Source organism: Sinocyclocheilus grahami, unplaced genomic scaffold, assembly GCF_001515645.1.
Source record: "Sinocyclocheilus grahami isolate Dianchi unplaced genomic scaffold, SAMN03320097.WGS_v1.1 scaffold225.1, whole genome shotgun sequence".
NCBI classification, from domain to species: Eukaryota; Metazoa; Chordata; class Actinopteri; order Cypriniformes; family Cyprinidae; genus Sinocyclocheilus; species Sinocyclocheilus grahami.
In genome coordinates, this window is record NW_015505404.1 from 1,540,511 (window position 1) to 1,556,099 (window position 15,589).

Below are 15,589 nucleotides of genomic sequence, written 5' to 3' on the forward strand. Positions count from 1 at the left end.
AAGAAGAAGTGCTGCTGCAGAGTTAGTGCATCAGAGAAAACGAAGAAGAGCTGCTGTGCTGTAGCGTAAAATTTTCGGCATGTCTAGAACAATTCTTACAAGTATAACATGATGTAGCTGGGCGCCGCCGGTGTGCCTACACTCATAGAAAATAATGTATTTGGAAATAAAGTATTTGAATTCTCGTCCGGTGTGCGACCGCCTGAAATGCTGTTTTTTTTCACCTCCGTGCCCAAACATCTTTGTTTGGACTTCCAAAAGCGGATGATGTCAGGAAACAGTGGTTGCAATTTATTTTTTAACTCTGTTCCTGAGCATTATAACCCCAATTTACTATTGTGTGCTGCGCATTTTACTGAGGACAGCTTCCACAACACGAGGGAGTACAGTGCCGGATTCGCACAAAATTTTTTGTTGAAAGACGGAGCAAGGGCAGTAATGAAACACTGTCTAAGCTGTTCGCCAAACACAACACACTGGGACAGCCAACCAATCACAACACATTTTGTTTTTCGGAAGGTGGACCTTCATCAAAGCCGGAACTAATTGAGCCGTTTGTGCCAGACTGGGGAGAAAGGTATTGTAATAATGTAAATTATGTGAAAAATAATGCATTTTTTGAACCACCAAGCATGAGAGCATGTTCTAGTACACCCCCAAAACAAAATCAAGACTTTGTAAAAGAGCATAATAGGACCCCTTTAAATAAAATAAATTAATTGGAGATGCTTTTGATTATTAAAATTTAATGGAACCATTGAAATGGAATCCAGAAAATAATGGAAAACAGAATTTGGTAAAGATAAAACTGTAAAACTCAATTAATTAGACAGGTTTTTTGATTAATAATTTTATTTAACCATGAAAATGGAAAAAACTGAATTTGGAAATAAAATTGATTTCATAGTGCCCTATAATTATCATAAATTTTTTTGTGGCAATAAAAATAGATGTAAGTGAACAATAGCCTTTAAAATTACTTAAAATACATATATAATAGCAATGAGGCAATAATAATTAGTTCAAATAAAGTATCAAAAGCAAGAAATCATATGGTTTTATTGAACAAAATTGATAAAATACACAATGCATTATAAACAATAGAGCTAATGTACATTACGGATTACAACAAAGGCCTGCAGAGGGTGCCAACGGCCTGACGATTGTTTTTACACATTACTGTGCGATCTAATCCTTGTTTAATACTGACCAAGCACCATTTCATTCAAATGTCCACTTAATCTTTAATATTTGGCCATTTCTTTAGGACAGAAATGCTATAGCCACTGTAAATAAATGAATATGTGGACATCAATTTTACACATTACTGTGCGATCTAATCCTTGTTTAATACTGACCAAGCACCATTTCATTCAAATGTCCACTTAATCTTTAATATTTGGCCATTTCTTTAGGACAGAAATGCTATAGCCACTGTAAATAAATTAATATGTGGACATACAAAACGTGTAAACTCAGAGTGAGGGTTTGAGCTTTTATTTTGAAACCGTGATGTATTCTCCTGTTTGCGCGTAGATTTATAAATTATTTACCTTACAAATCTGATGAAATGGCACATGTTGCGTTCCCAGATGAACGTTATAATAAACCCAAACTCACAACAACATGCATAGATGGAGTTTGAAACGCTCCACACATATAAATGATAACAGTTCCTGTGGAACTACGGTGAACGGAGCCACTGTGTGAAGAATGTACTTAACCTACACGCATGTAAATAATTAAAGCGCATATACTGTATTAGAATGGCATTGCATACAATTATTTAATTAAATCGTAGCGTTTGTGAATTCACAATTATGCTTAATTATGACTAATAATGTGTTTTATACATTCTCGTCTGTGAAACTTCCGGTATTTTGCCGGTTAGTCGCCGTGAGCAAAATGAAGTCGAGGATTTAAAAAAATCGAATAGTCTAATAAAATCGACAAATAACAGCCCTAGTTGACATCGACATCGTGATACTTACGAGACAACGTCGATATACGATAATATCGTCATATCGCCCAGCCCTAGTTACCAATGACTTTCATTGTATGAACAAAAACATACTCAGATGTTTCTCAAATGATCTTTTATGTTGATTGATACTAACTGATACTTTCTCATTTAACACAAAAATAGCTTTAAATTATCTTTTGTGGGTATTTCACAGTCAAATTTACATTGCGATTAATCGAAACAACATGTAATTAATTTGATTAAAAACTTTGATTGACCGCCCTAATATATATATATATATATATATATATATATATATATAAATAAAAATAATACTTGTATATTTCTATTCTGAACAAATATATCAATACATTGTAGGAAAAACAGCATTTTTTTACTAAAACATTTGACATTTTTAGAAATGAATCAAACTTACCACCAATGCTAATGCCATATATATTAAACATTCAATCAAAGATGCTATTAAAAGTCACAAGACAAGAGGTATCACAAATTATTCTAATGACACGCTCTATAGGAAACTTAATGAAGAAATAAAACGCACATTAAGATCAACAAGATATTCACTGAGGCTTAGTTTTATACAGCCAGCAAATAAATAAATACCACTAAAAGCTCCAAACCCAACCACAGCCTATAAACTTGTGATAACCAGAACAGTACAAACAGAACTGGGAGTTAAGTATGTGGAGAAAGAACTGAAAACAGTATAAAATGTGGATAGAAATGCTTATGCTTTTCTAAAATAAACAGGGCTAGGGTTGATAAGCACAAACTGTTGTTGAGGGCAGAAATGCTGAGCTGCCAGAGGAGGCCATCTTAAGACCTCTGATCAAAGTCATAGCACAGCAGAAAAAAAAGCCGCTGCCCTAGATGCATACTATTACCAGCCCTGAGGTTCATCAATAAGAGATGCTGGTGGTTTCTGCTCTGAGAGTGTGTAGCTCACATCTCACCAATGCCTTATACTATTTATGAGGACTCTGGCACCTGCGTGAGTGCACACACTGCCTACTGTGTGAATTACAAATATCCACCGAAAAAAGAAAGAAAAAAAAAAAACTCTCAGACAAGCAAGTATCTTTTCTGCTTTTCAACTTGTAAATGGCTCCTAAAAGAATAAGAGTCATTAAAGTTGGTCTGCTGTAACATAACATCAAACCTATCAGATGGTGATCCTACCTGAAGATAACGTGGCATTTAAGAGCGACCGCATGACTGCCCCATTCAGACCTGATTCCAGGAATTATCTCTGAGTGAGTGTCAATGCTCAGGATCTAATTGAATTCCGATATCAGACAACACAAACCAACCCTTAAACCTTCACCTCACCATTATCAGATTCTTCAGCTGTGGAGCAATTCTTAAGAAGATCAATCAAAGCAGGCTCAACGTCTGTAATCAGATCAGAGCTAGCTTTACTACTGGATGCACAGAGGTCAGATTTGTTTTTCCCTACATATTGATAGAGATCCAGGTCATTTGCCCCCGAACAATAAGTGACTGTTAGAAGGGAGATGTGGGTGTTTTTAGGAAAGGAATAGCTGTAGTAGCTCAGGGATTTGTGTGCAAGATCCTATTTGTCTTTAATTCCCAGCACAATCCAGGTCAGCAAAGAGGAATGAGCCTCTCCTGTAAAACCTGATCTAATTAAAGGTATCCAGGCTCTAAAGAGAGCACTGAACAGCTTCTAGATGCAGACTCAGGGGACTGAGGAAGCTAAGCACACTCATGCCACATATAGAAGAGACTAAACAAAGCTTGGTCAACAGCATCCGCCTGCACATTAGATAAACAATAATGTGGCTATGGGCCAAGAGGTAAACGAAAGCAATGAAATACTAAGAGACTCATATACACAAATAATCATTATCCATCACTTTAATGGAATAGGTTGTTAGCCATTCTCTTTTTGAATTAGTTTGTGAAATACTGCAAATTTGGTAAATGACAACGTTTATGGCCAACACCACCTATGACCTTAAAACACAATCACTTCCTCACTCAAGCCACAAATACATTTACTAAGCACACATGATACATGCACATAGCTTTAAAACATTTAAAAAGGCATTCACTGTAGGGGCAAACCTGCACATGATTGAAATAAGCTACTAATTTAAAAAATAATCTGTAAATCAGTTAATAGGATTAGTTTGCATCTACAACAATGCCGGTTTGCCCCGTTATTAGGGTCAAATAAAGTAATTAAAGGGGTATACACACGGTGAGAGGCAGATTGGGAAGTCCACGTACCCCGATGATAGCATTCAGTTCAGTCATTGTCACCTGCTTTGCACGTTCAACAGCTTGTGCTACTTGCTGTTGGTGCTGCAACAGGGACAGAAAATGTGGTTAAATTTCAGTCAATGCAAATTCAAAAACCTCAAAGTTCTTAAATGAGAATAATAAATAGTACAATTTAGGACAATAATTCTGCATCTAAAACTAAAATGAAGCTTTAAAAATTCACATAAAGCTCACCTCTTGTGACAGAAAAGGCATAATCTGGGCTAGAATCGCATTGAGCCTTTTGGCAATCTCGGTCTGGAAGAGGAAAAGAAAGAGGGAAAAGTTAAAAAAGGGTTAATTTACTTCTGTTAAAGTGCACCACTAAGCCTTTTTTAGCGTTTCCCAACGATTAAGCCAATTACCACGGCAATCAGAACCGCTTGACTCGGCACACTCCAAACTGCGTGATATTGACATGTGAAATATTTAAAACATTATGAGAGCCCAGGGGAGAGAGAGGGAGCACAGCTGTGATGAGTGTATACTCCAAACCACACGAAGAACGAGCCAGATACACTGGAGCTGTGTTAAGAGCAGCGCTGCACTTCAGCTGCCATCAGCCCACAGGTACAGTCTACTAGACTTTCTTTTGCACTCTCAGCTTCCCATTCACACCTCAACCATTATCGTCGCTGATATGTAATTGCTGTAAAAATAAAAAGCTGCAGAAGTAGATTTTTTCACATGTCTCCACAACAAAATGACTGCCAACTCCTGTTGTTTAGCAGATGTTAAACAATGCAGACAGTCTCTGAGGACATGTTGGAAGCAGATAAATGTGATAAAAGACTTTAGGGCTGACCACTAAAAAAAAAAAAGCAGTTTTATAAACCCCAACTTTATGAATTTTCACCATCCAAAAATTTTACACACATGGTCTAAATAGCAGTCAGAGCCAAAGGATTTTCAGCATCTTTGAGATTCAGTGCTTTTATAATCATTTAAAAAGGGTAGGGGGAAAAACACATTTAATCACATCAAATTCAATTAAAGTTAAACAATGCACAAATGATTTAAAAATTGGGCCCACATCTTTAGGAATAATGACACCTTAACATTTGTGTTCCGACGAGCCTGTACAATGGAACAGAAAATGTTCACATCACAATAATGTGTCACTTCTGACTAATGAAGAAAGGTGGATTACGTCCAGATCTGTCAGGAGCCGAGGCCTATTTTGCCTTTTCCAGACCCCACCCTTTTCATTTTCTCAGCAAGTCCCCCACTCATCTAGCCCACCGCAGGGACCCGACCTTCATTCTCTCTCCACCCGTCTGACCGTTGCCATGGCAACTGTAGCCGAACATGCCCCATCTCCTATCGCGCACCGATCATTATGCAAATGGTACCTCAGCTTGACCGTAACAGCCTGTAAAATCATATTACGTGCACACAGGCAGGTCATTAAATTGAATTTTCGGCCTGGCAATCGGATGAGTACCACACACGAATGGTGGATAAAAAGGCAAGCAATAGCAGAGGATGATGTGGGGTCCTTGTGAGAACACATGACAGTAAAAGGAGGGGTGGGGGCAAAGCCAGGGCTCTCCACCCAAAGGCTACACACAGCTACAGTAGGATGTACACCACCCCTCTTCCTTTCCATCATCAGATGCCAGCAGGAACACAGCACGGCCGACATCACAGCCTCTTCCAGTGATGAAAGGAGCTCACATCACAGGTCTGGCACTGGCTTTGACTGAGACCAAAGGAGAGGGGGGAGGAAAGCCTCTGAAAAATAACTCGGCTACAGATACATCATCTATAGAATTTATGAGGCTCAGTTCAACCCAGGGCCAGAACGGAGCACAAACACATCACAGGGATTTCAGCTCTATTTTTCATTTCAATGGCAAACACGCAGCGCTGCACCGACCAGGGAATTATTTATAACATATTGCCGAAAATGCCAAGCGGTTGCAGGAGCCAGACACAATATTTTTTTACAAGATACTCTGTAACACCCGAGAAAGTTTCGCTCCTTCCCATCAAAGGAATACAGACGTGTGTCAGGTCAAGCTATAGTTGAGTAAAGCCTGGCAGACCATAAAATACTATAGCGGACCATATAACAAAAACAACAAATATAACAAAAATATGAGGTCACACTTTATTTTAAGGTCCAATTCTCACTATTAACAAACCATCAACTATGACTTTTACCTCAATAAACTCCTAATTTGCTGCTTATTAATAGTTAGTAAGGAAGTTAAGATTAGGTATTGGGTAGGATTAGCGATGTAGAATATGGTCATGCAGAACATGTACTTCACTAATAAACAGCCAATATGTTAATAATAGGCATGCTAATAAGCAACTAGTTAATAGTGAGAATGTTTCCCTATACTAAAGTGTTTCCAAATATGAATAAAATGTATGAAAATTAATAATGAAAAAAGTCACTGTAATAAAAAAAAAAAAATCTATCTATACCATTGCATCCAAAATCATCTTTACACATTCTTGAAAGCTATATTCAAACTTGATGTGACAAGACTGGGTGTTGCAACAGGATCAAAGCAGGGTACCAGTTTAGCTTTCAGACCCCAACTACACTCCGGAAAAAAATACTAGAAGAATGCATCAACAAAAATGCTGGTTGAAAAGCCAGCTCAGTGTATAATCTTTATTTGCCGAGATAAACCGCGTCAATAGCAGCCTAACATTTGACAGGATTTGCTGAGAGGCCTGGAGAGCATCGAACACATTCCTTAAGGGCTTAACGCGACGTTGACAGCTGGCCGAGTGAGGTCAAGGGTTGCCTTATCTGACACTCACTCTAAAGCTTCATGCTTTATCTTGCAAAAACAATCCCACTGTCAGGGGAAGAGATGTCCGATGGTGGTGACGTAAGCAAAAAGCCAGCATACGCTGCACGTAATGTATGAACCTATGATGAAAGCCGTGCTGTGCAATGAGCTGGACAAGCAGAGCTTTTAGCTACAACTGTGGATAAAAATAGGATGTCACTTTAAGCAGATGAAAGCCTGCCTCTTAAGTGGTGAGCTTCACGCTCTGGTACACAATTACAGGTACTCGGACCTGTCTAGCACCATTTCAAGAGCACTCCAGGGCCAGGCTGTCAATGGCATGCTGAAAGCTATTTGTCTGTTGCCATCAGCGCCAGCGGAATGAAGTGAGATGCTGATGAGCATTGAATATAGAGGAAAACAACTGGCCCTTCCAGGCATGTGTCTCCATCACAAACAATACTTGACCTAGCCGGGTTGATGGGCCCCTGTATTCTGCTGGGGTGAGAGGGTGGTAATGCTCTCTGACAGCCTCGCACTCTGTAGTAAAGGTATAACAAGGTCTATATACGTGCGTGCCGGACGTGAGCACACAAGCTTAACAGGGTTGTTAACTTGCAGCGCTGTTGAGAACCGCCATTAAAATTTACCTGAATTGATCGGCACAGGTGGCTACCCTGTTTTCTATTGTTTTTTTCGTCTCCAAATAGCCCTGTTACAACAGACCTGCTCTATTATGCATATGTTTTGGAGTGTCATTGTACAGGTTCACCTGGTTTCATGACCTAACCACCATAAACAGTGTGACGGAGCGGGCCTGTGTTTCCCAATCCTCCCTCCTCTTTAACAGAGGCTTTGTGTACTCACCTCACTGAGCCAGTCAGTTTGCTTTGGCTCACATAGAGAAGGACAATCCAGCAGTTAGCAAACACTTCCTAGGGCACCCCTTATAAATCATTTATCAGCGTCCCGTGTCAAGCCGGGCCTGACTGGCTCAATCTGGGTCTGACAGCGAGGAGAGGGGATACCCCCGGAGTCTCACAACAGGTGAGAAAAACTCACAAAATAAGCCACGTTGTGAGTGCACCTCAGTCATCACAGCGGCTCATTGACGTGGAGCCGCTGCCATTACAGCTGCATTTCCTCCCTCGCGATGGCTGTCTGCAGGTATTAGCGTGCATCCTGAAATCCGCGTTACACCACGACTGTTTAAAATCAGAGCCAACCGAATGGAAGAAGAAACGGATTGCCTGACAGTCGGAATTAAACCCTCAGCGCTGAGAATAATGGGGTGCGGATCCGGCAATCTTTGCTAACTCGGTTGGTTAACCACTCCCCGCCTGGCATCCGCTCCTGGGTTCAATTTAACCCGGATCAACAGACCTGGATAAAAGGGTAGGATCCATGTGTTTGCTTACGAACACCATTACCTCCCTCCTCTTTAGCAGGTTAGAGGCAAAGTCGGATGAATTATTCAACAGTGCATCCATGGGCTCTGTGGCGGTTCCTGATATAAGTCAAGGCGCTAAAATGGATCAGTCGATTAACATGTTTACACAAGGTCAGCCCTCCCACCCTCTACCCTTTTACTCCTTTTCTCACACTCCTCTGTCCCTCAGTTGCCAGTTGGGAGATAAGTGGTTAACAGGAGGCATCGCAGGGGCAAGGGGCCTGACAGACAGGGGAGTGCAGAGGCTCACACTGTGGATCGCCATCCACCAGTTCCTCCCTGATGCCATTAACCTTCATAAGGTGAGAAGGGGACCAGGCTGAGGGAGCTGGGTTGTCTCTGAGGTGGCCTAACTACATCTGGTGCACAGCGCAATCTCATTATCTGGGGGACAGGAAATGTGCGAAGCGTCACAATAGTCAGGATATATCAGATTAGTCTTTGTAAATACGGTGGAAGAGAACCATACAACCATACAAATTTCAAAAACGTAAGGTGGACAAAAATTTGAATGGAAAAAATAAATCAATAAAATCAATAACACAGCCCTGCATTTAAAAAATGCTTATTTACAAGATACTATTTGTCTAATATTACCTAAAGCTGATTTTAAAAATATTTATAAAAACTTTCCATCATGTACAGTTTTTCACAAATAAGAATGGCGATTTTTCAATCCATTTAGCAATTAAAAACAGTCAAATAAGTTGAAGTATTTAATATAATTTAACTTACAATCAGCAAAGATGTGGAAAAATATGTTCAAATACTCTTTAATTTAATGTTCAAGAAAGTTATAGAAACCTTAGTTTATAAATAGACAATCAGTAAAACGTGTAATTTTTGGATGTAGTAAAACATCCACAGACGTAGAAGAAAACATTGTCATGTCATGTTTGCATTTTCTTCTGTCACTGACCATATTTTTAGCCTTGGATTCAAGATTATGCATAAAACAACGTCTTCAGAGTCATTCATACATTTAAAAATGGGCTGAGAATTAAACAAATGGTTCTATCCCAGAAGACAGGAATCATGACTTTGTAGCGGTTTTTCTGTGCTTAAGGGATAATAAAACACTTCTTCACCTTACAATGGTTGTCAAAAATCTAAAATTCTGAAATGCACATCATATTTTGTGAGAATGTGACGTGCTAAAGCAAAATTAATTAAATAGAAATTAGCACTCCGAAATTAGTAAAATAAAAAATAAAAAAAAACAAGTATTGGATTTTACTCAGCAAATATGATGCAGAGTAGTGTATTAGTTGATAATATAAAAATAGTCAATTAGTCATATTTTAACTAACCGATATTTTAGCTAACGGATATTTATCAGTGATGTCACTTTGAAGAAGCAGAAAAAAAACTATTTCTGAGGGAAAACTGAAAAATGTATGAGGCGGAAAAAAGGTCACAACACAATTTGCCCAGCGCTTCAAAGAAGGTCATGATAGGTTCATATAGATTCGTGTGGCAATGTTGCTGACTTTAGGCACTTAATGGAAAAGACATGGAATATCCAATTAAATCAAAGAGATAAACGACCAATTAATTGATTATCAAAAATGTATGTTAGTTGCAGCCCTAGAGAAAATGCAGGGTAAAAATTTATTGGAAGGGATGAATTTATAGCGTCTATTTTCCCCTTAGTTTTAATTTATAAAGGCTGTCTTATATGTGCTGACATAATAGGGACTCCTCAGACTCTGCTCCCTTTAGTCATTAAATCACACGGCCCCTCCTGCCAAAGCCCTGACTTTAATCTTATCAAAACTGTCTGACCACACTTTACTCAGCACGAACAGGAAAAGAGACTTGACTCTGTGTGTGTGCGTGTGTACTTGTAATGTCCTGACTTCTAGGCTGATTCTAACTGCTGCTCAAAAGAACAGTCCACAGTCTCTCTCATCATCTCTACAGAGTGCACTTCACTTGCCTCCTAACACACCAGTGTGACTGCATTGACTGACATCTACACACACAGCACATGGATCCTCTGTGACTCAGAGATTGTGTGAACAGGGATCAAAGGGCTACATACCTGTTTGTGCATTTCAATGTTCAACCCATAGGACATCTCATAGTACTGAAAGAAAGAGAAATGAAAACATTTTTTATTCAATCCGAGCCACATCAAACATTTTCACCTCACATCACAGAGCAGGGAAAAGAAAGTCAGATTCTAGTGAAACATGAGGGGAAAAGAGGAGAACAGGCTTTTGATGCGTACTTCAAATCATGTCCCATAACAGTGTCTCATATCTGCACAGCTTCTCCTTCTTTGTATGATACCGATGAAAGCACACAATGGAAATCCCACTTGGATTTTAGGTCAGTGATCCCACATGTTTTGACCAACAAAATTCGATAAATCTTAGTCATTCAAAATAATAATGATGATGATGATTTATGAAAAAGAGCCATTTCTAGCCAAAACATTATGCATCCAGAAAAAGCAGAAAAAAAAAAAAAACATACAGAGAAACAGAAATCTGTACAAGTTTTCCACTAACATTTTATCAAATTCCATGATTTTTTTCCAGGACTAAAAGGCACCGTTTCAGAATTTTCCATGACTCTGGGAATCCTGTTTGCATAATCAAAGCTTAACCCATATATTCAGATGGGTTAAAGGGTTATATATATATATATATATATATATATAAATAAAGAAAACATTTTCATGCTTAAGACATTTTTTTCTAGATAAACTGAATAAATTTTTTAACAATTGTAATAATAATAACAAAGAAGATTAAAAACACCCTGATCTTAGTGAAGTCCTGCAAGTCTAGATTCTGACACTATCAACTCAAACAGTCAGCGTGTGGATTGTACACGGTGTTTACCTAACCTCTCCTCCTTTCTGACTGACAAGCTTTTTCCTGTGAATGGAATGTTTAACTAGCGTCCCTGGGTATTGGTTAAAGTCATTGCTCGCATGTTTACACAAGATAAGAGAATACACTTCCACAGTTTAACCTTGTTTAGATACACCACAAAAAGCTTTGTTTTTCCTCTCCCTATCATAAATCCTAACATGAGGCTGTTTTGATCTCTTGAACGTCTACGATTGAATTTAGGGCTTTGGTGTTGTGTAAATGATTAAGCCCGTGATTAAGATTAACACTGAATTTATGTAGCCGTTTGTTTGTGCGCAAAATCTGGTCATCAAAGACATAATGCTGCAAAGACTTTGGATTTCTGCAGCGATCAAGTATTTTCCCACAGACGGCTCTGGAACTCCTCCATCACCCCTCACCCAATTTACGGCCATGCATTTGTCTGAGAGCAGCGTCTCCTTGGAGAATAATCAGATCCACACACAGAGGGAGGTAGAGAGAAGGGGGAGAACAGAGGGGGAGAGAGAAGAGGGGACAATGCTGTGGTCATTGACCCCTACGGCTAAGGGTTGGTGTATGAAAGGGCCCGAGGCTAAGAGCAGTCAGTCAGGGCCCTTTAATAAAGCAGGAGGCTGAACTAAAAGCGCCAGAGGGGGTTTCACAAACACATTCTAAAACACACACATACAGAGAGACACGCAACAAGGCATCTACCTTCACCCCCGCTACTAGATAATGGCAGTTTACATATTGGCTAATCTTACCATGACATAATGGCGCTGCATCTCCGTCTTCTCATTGGCCAGTTTGTCGTACTCCACTTTAAGACTGGGAGGAAAACAAAACAAATCAGTTACTGAACAGACATGGGTTTTCACTTGCTTATAACACACAAAAATAATTCACACTGCAAACATGAAGCTTAACAAATACATTCACATTTTACAGGGGGTTGTTATAAAAAGTAAAATCAATTTTAATGCTTTACATTAGGGGTGCACCGATATTAAAATTCAGGATGACAAAAATTATTATTTTCATATGATCAAATACAATTAGTTTTAATACTTGAGCCAATACTACAATTTTCACAGCCGATATTAAAGATATAACTGTTTTCTAAAGCAATAATTTTAATACATCATATACACATCAAATAACAATTTAGTCAAATGTCAAATTACTAAACATTCAGATTTTGTAATGCAAAAGTTAATTCAGGCATAATAAAAAGCAACATTCACTGAAATTTACTAAAGTAAAAACACCTGAATGAAATAAAAACTTAAATTTAAGTCCTTGTTGTAACGGGGGAAAAAATGTTGTTTTAAAGATTAAATATTCACTGTAATCAAGCACTATCAATTTAAAAATAACATTAGGTGGTTGCTAAAATAATGTAAAAACAAGCAGAAAAAACATCTACAATTAAATATCCATGACATTACCAATATGGTGCCGATACATCATGCATCTCTACATGATTAAAACTTTTTTTTTTAAACCACACACACATTTTTTAAACATGAATTTGATTTAGTTCTCCTCCCTTCGCCTGTGAAACACAATTAGGCAATGTGGTAATTGTACAAGCTGATTTACGGCCATATAACTCTAAATTATTACCTGTGATACTGGGCTTGCAGGAACTGAAATTCGTCTTTGATCCTGTCACAGGACTCCGCCACTGTGAATTTGAAGCCTGGCTGACCAGGCTGGTGGGGCGCCTGAAAGACAGCCATCGCATCAATCAAACTCAATTATATCCTCAGAGAACCAAATTTGTTTTCCACCGACTGCAGAGCGAGGCTCTAATGCATTCTGGGCCCTGGGAGAGCAGCTCTAATATTTCAGCCTGAATGAGGGCTGGGGTGACATCCACGCTACAGTGACATCTGGGAGATAGCTGGAGCACCAGTAGCATTCTGACAAAAGAGGCATGGGGAATCTTTACAGTTCTGGATCTGCCGTTTCAGTGCCTCACATAAACACTGACTGGAAAAATGGGGTCGCCTCGCTTGGATGGGTCTGAGCGTGCCAAACTGCGCCTGTAAAAAATGCTGTTGTTTTCAGCCTCGCTCTCTCTAAAACCAGGTGCTCGTGAAAAACACGAAAACGTACTACAGAACAAAGATGATTTCTTTACCATTCAACGTCAACTGCTTTATTGACAGGAGGCGTTAGGGGTTTTTACCCCACTTGATTGTGCTTCCAACCGCCCTGTTCTTTAACTTCAAAGCATTATCACAGGCACCAGGGCTTAGCAAATCAAATGAAGGTGCACATCAGCACATCAGGATGTCGTTCGTCATGGACGGGCGGCTCTGCCCTGGCTCTCCAGCTAAACTGATGCAGATGTAGCAATTATGTTCCATATCAGTTCAAGATGCACTTACCGGATGCCGGCCCTGTGGATACATCTTGAAATGTATCCTTTATTTATTGGAGGTCTATTTGGTGGGGGGTGTCCACTGGTACGCCACTGAACTGTAAAAAGCAGCCGGACACGAAGCCCACTGGACGCTGGGGGCAAAAATCCTCTCAGATCTCTGCCGCTGGAACCCAAACAATGAAAAATAAACAAACACAGACGAGGAGGAGACCGTTACATTCAAACTGACGGTTGGAAATTTACACTTGCGGTTGAGAAGTACTCTATAAAAGCGTTAATAACGCATTTTCACCTGCACTTTTAAAAACAACTCGGTTTATTGTGTCAGGGGGAAAAAACTACATGCGGAGCGCTCGAGCGAAACGACAGCTTTTCACTACTATAAAAGAAAAACATGGAAATTAGGAGGAAATTTGGCGTTTTTCTTTGTTTGGCAACTGATACTTTGACAGGAGCTCATCTAGCACGGCACATTACTTGAAAGAATCCCAATAAGACGACCGTAAAGGAGTCGACAAAGTGATAAAGTGAGGAGCTCAGTCAGTGTGTGAGTGTGAGAAGCGTTTCAAGTCTTGGTTGGATAACAAGCTATTGTCGTTAGCTAACTTGCTAGCCCGCTGTACCTGTCTTTGTGCGTCCGAACCGCCGAATCACTTCCACTGTTCCAGTAACTTCTGAAATGTTAATCACCGCTTCAATATCTGAGGGAAAGATATGGTTCCTGGTGTACGCGAACGGTGGCGAACATCTTTCGTGCGCTCGCTCGCTCTATCACAAGCAGCGACTCGGTGAGAATCAGCTTCTCCGAGGCAAAGAAATTAAAAGACGCCAAACTCCACGGCGCGAAAAAAATGTTCGTGTAATCCCCAGAAAACACTGACAAAAATGTACTTCCGATTTTGAAGAGGTCTGGTACGTTTAAAAATGTTACGTTGTACTTCGCCTCTCGAGCATTTCCCCTTCGCCCAGCAATGCAACCCTGTGCCACACACAGACAGTCTACTGACAAGAGGGCTGAGCCACTGCGAGAGCACCTCCTGCTAGCCAATCAGATGAGAGAACCGACAGTTTTGGCCTGCTGGCCAATCGCAGGGCCGTGTCCCCACGTGGGGACTGCATCCTGATACATGACATCATACTCGCCATTTTAGATCAGAGCAGGTAGCTCGTAATGCAGCCGTTGAACATTTCTAGGTATTTTTGAACAAAGTGGTCCGATGTCACAGTGAATGTCGATGTTATTTTATTTCTTGAAAAAAGGAATAAAGCAAGAAAAAGTCAAATGCTTTCTGAACATGTTTGTTTACAAACAAGCTAGTAAGTATTCAGACAGTAATTACTAGTTTATGATTAGGACATTTAATATTGTATGTTAATATAGTTATTTATCATTTTTTAATAAATATGTAAAAACGTTTTAATTATTATTATTTTATTTTTGTTTTACATTTTATTTACAATATATATATATGTCTATTTTTTATGTTTACTTGTTCCTGGATTTACATATACTTTTTTCATATGCATACCAAAATACCACGATCTACAACATATAAACACCAGGGTGGTCTTTTTAGGATTTTTCCCCCCCCCCAAAAAATGCAATGCACCATGAATTTTCTTAATTTTTATTCCAGGTCTGGGACTACTTACAGCTCAGTGATGTGAAGTCTTTAGTATTTATGGACTGTGGTTTTGGTTTTGAATTGGGGGTGTCATGCATAGAGACACACGTCATGTTCTGTGGTTGACCTGTGACTGATACTCTTGATTCTGTCCATCCTTTTGATAAAAAAAAGAATTAGGAGGTGCTTATCAGGGCTGTTCTTTTGGCTGAAAAAGAAGCAAAATGTATGTGTGTGTGGGTGTCAGAAC

General features: G+C 39.4%; 1 protein-coding gene across 3 annotated transcripts in view; it reads right to left on the reverse strand.

Moving 5' to 3' along the window:
* tle3a (TLE family member 3, transcriptional corepressor a) overlaps window positions 1-14,713 on the reverse strand; it is a 38,837-nt gene extending 24,124 nt beyond the window's left edge. For 2 of the 3 annotated variants that reach the window (XM_016287834.1, XM_016287833.1), the window contains exons 1-7: window positions 14,338-14,713; window positions 13,719-13,877; window positions 12,949-13,049; window positions 12,087-12,150; window positions 10,521-10,565; window positions 4,469-4,531; window positions 4,211-4,315 (exon numbers count right to left, since the gene is read on the reverse strand). In XM_016287834.1, the coding sequence (XP_016143320.1) occupies window positions 4,211-4,315; window positions 4,469-4,531; window positions 10,521-10,565; window positions 12,087-12,150; window positions 12,949-13,049; window positions 13,719-13,742 (402 nt within the window). In that variant the 5' untranslated portion in view covers window positions 13,743-13,877; window positions 14,338-14,713. The remainder of the gene's footprint in view (window positions 1-4,210; window positions 4,316-4,468; window positions 4,532-10,520; window positions 10,566-12,086; window positions 12,151-12,948; window positions 13,050-13,718; window positions 13,878-14,337) is intronic. The other variant, XM_016287835.1, reaches the window with a different exon arrangement.
* Window positions 14,714-15,589: the final 876 nt, after the last annotated feature.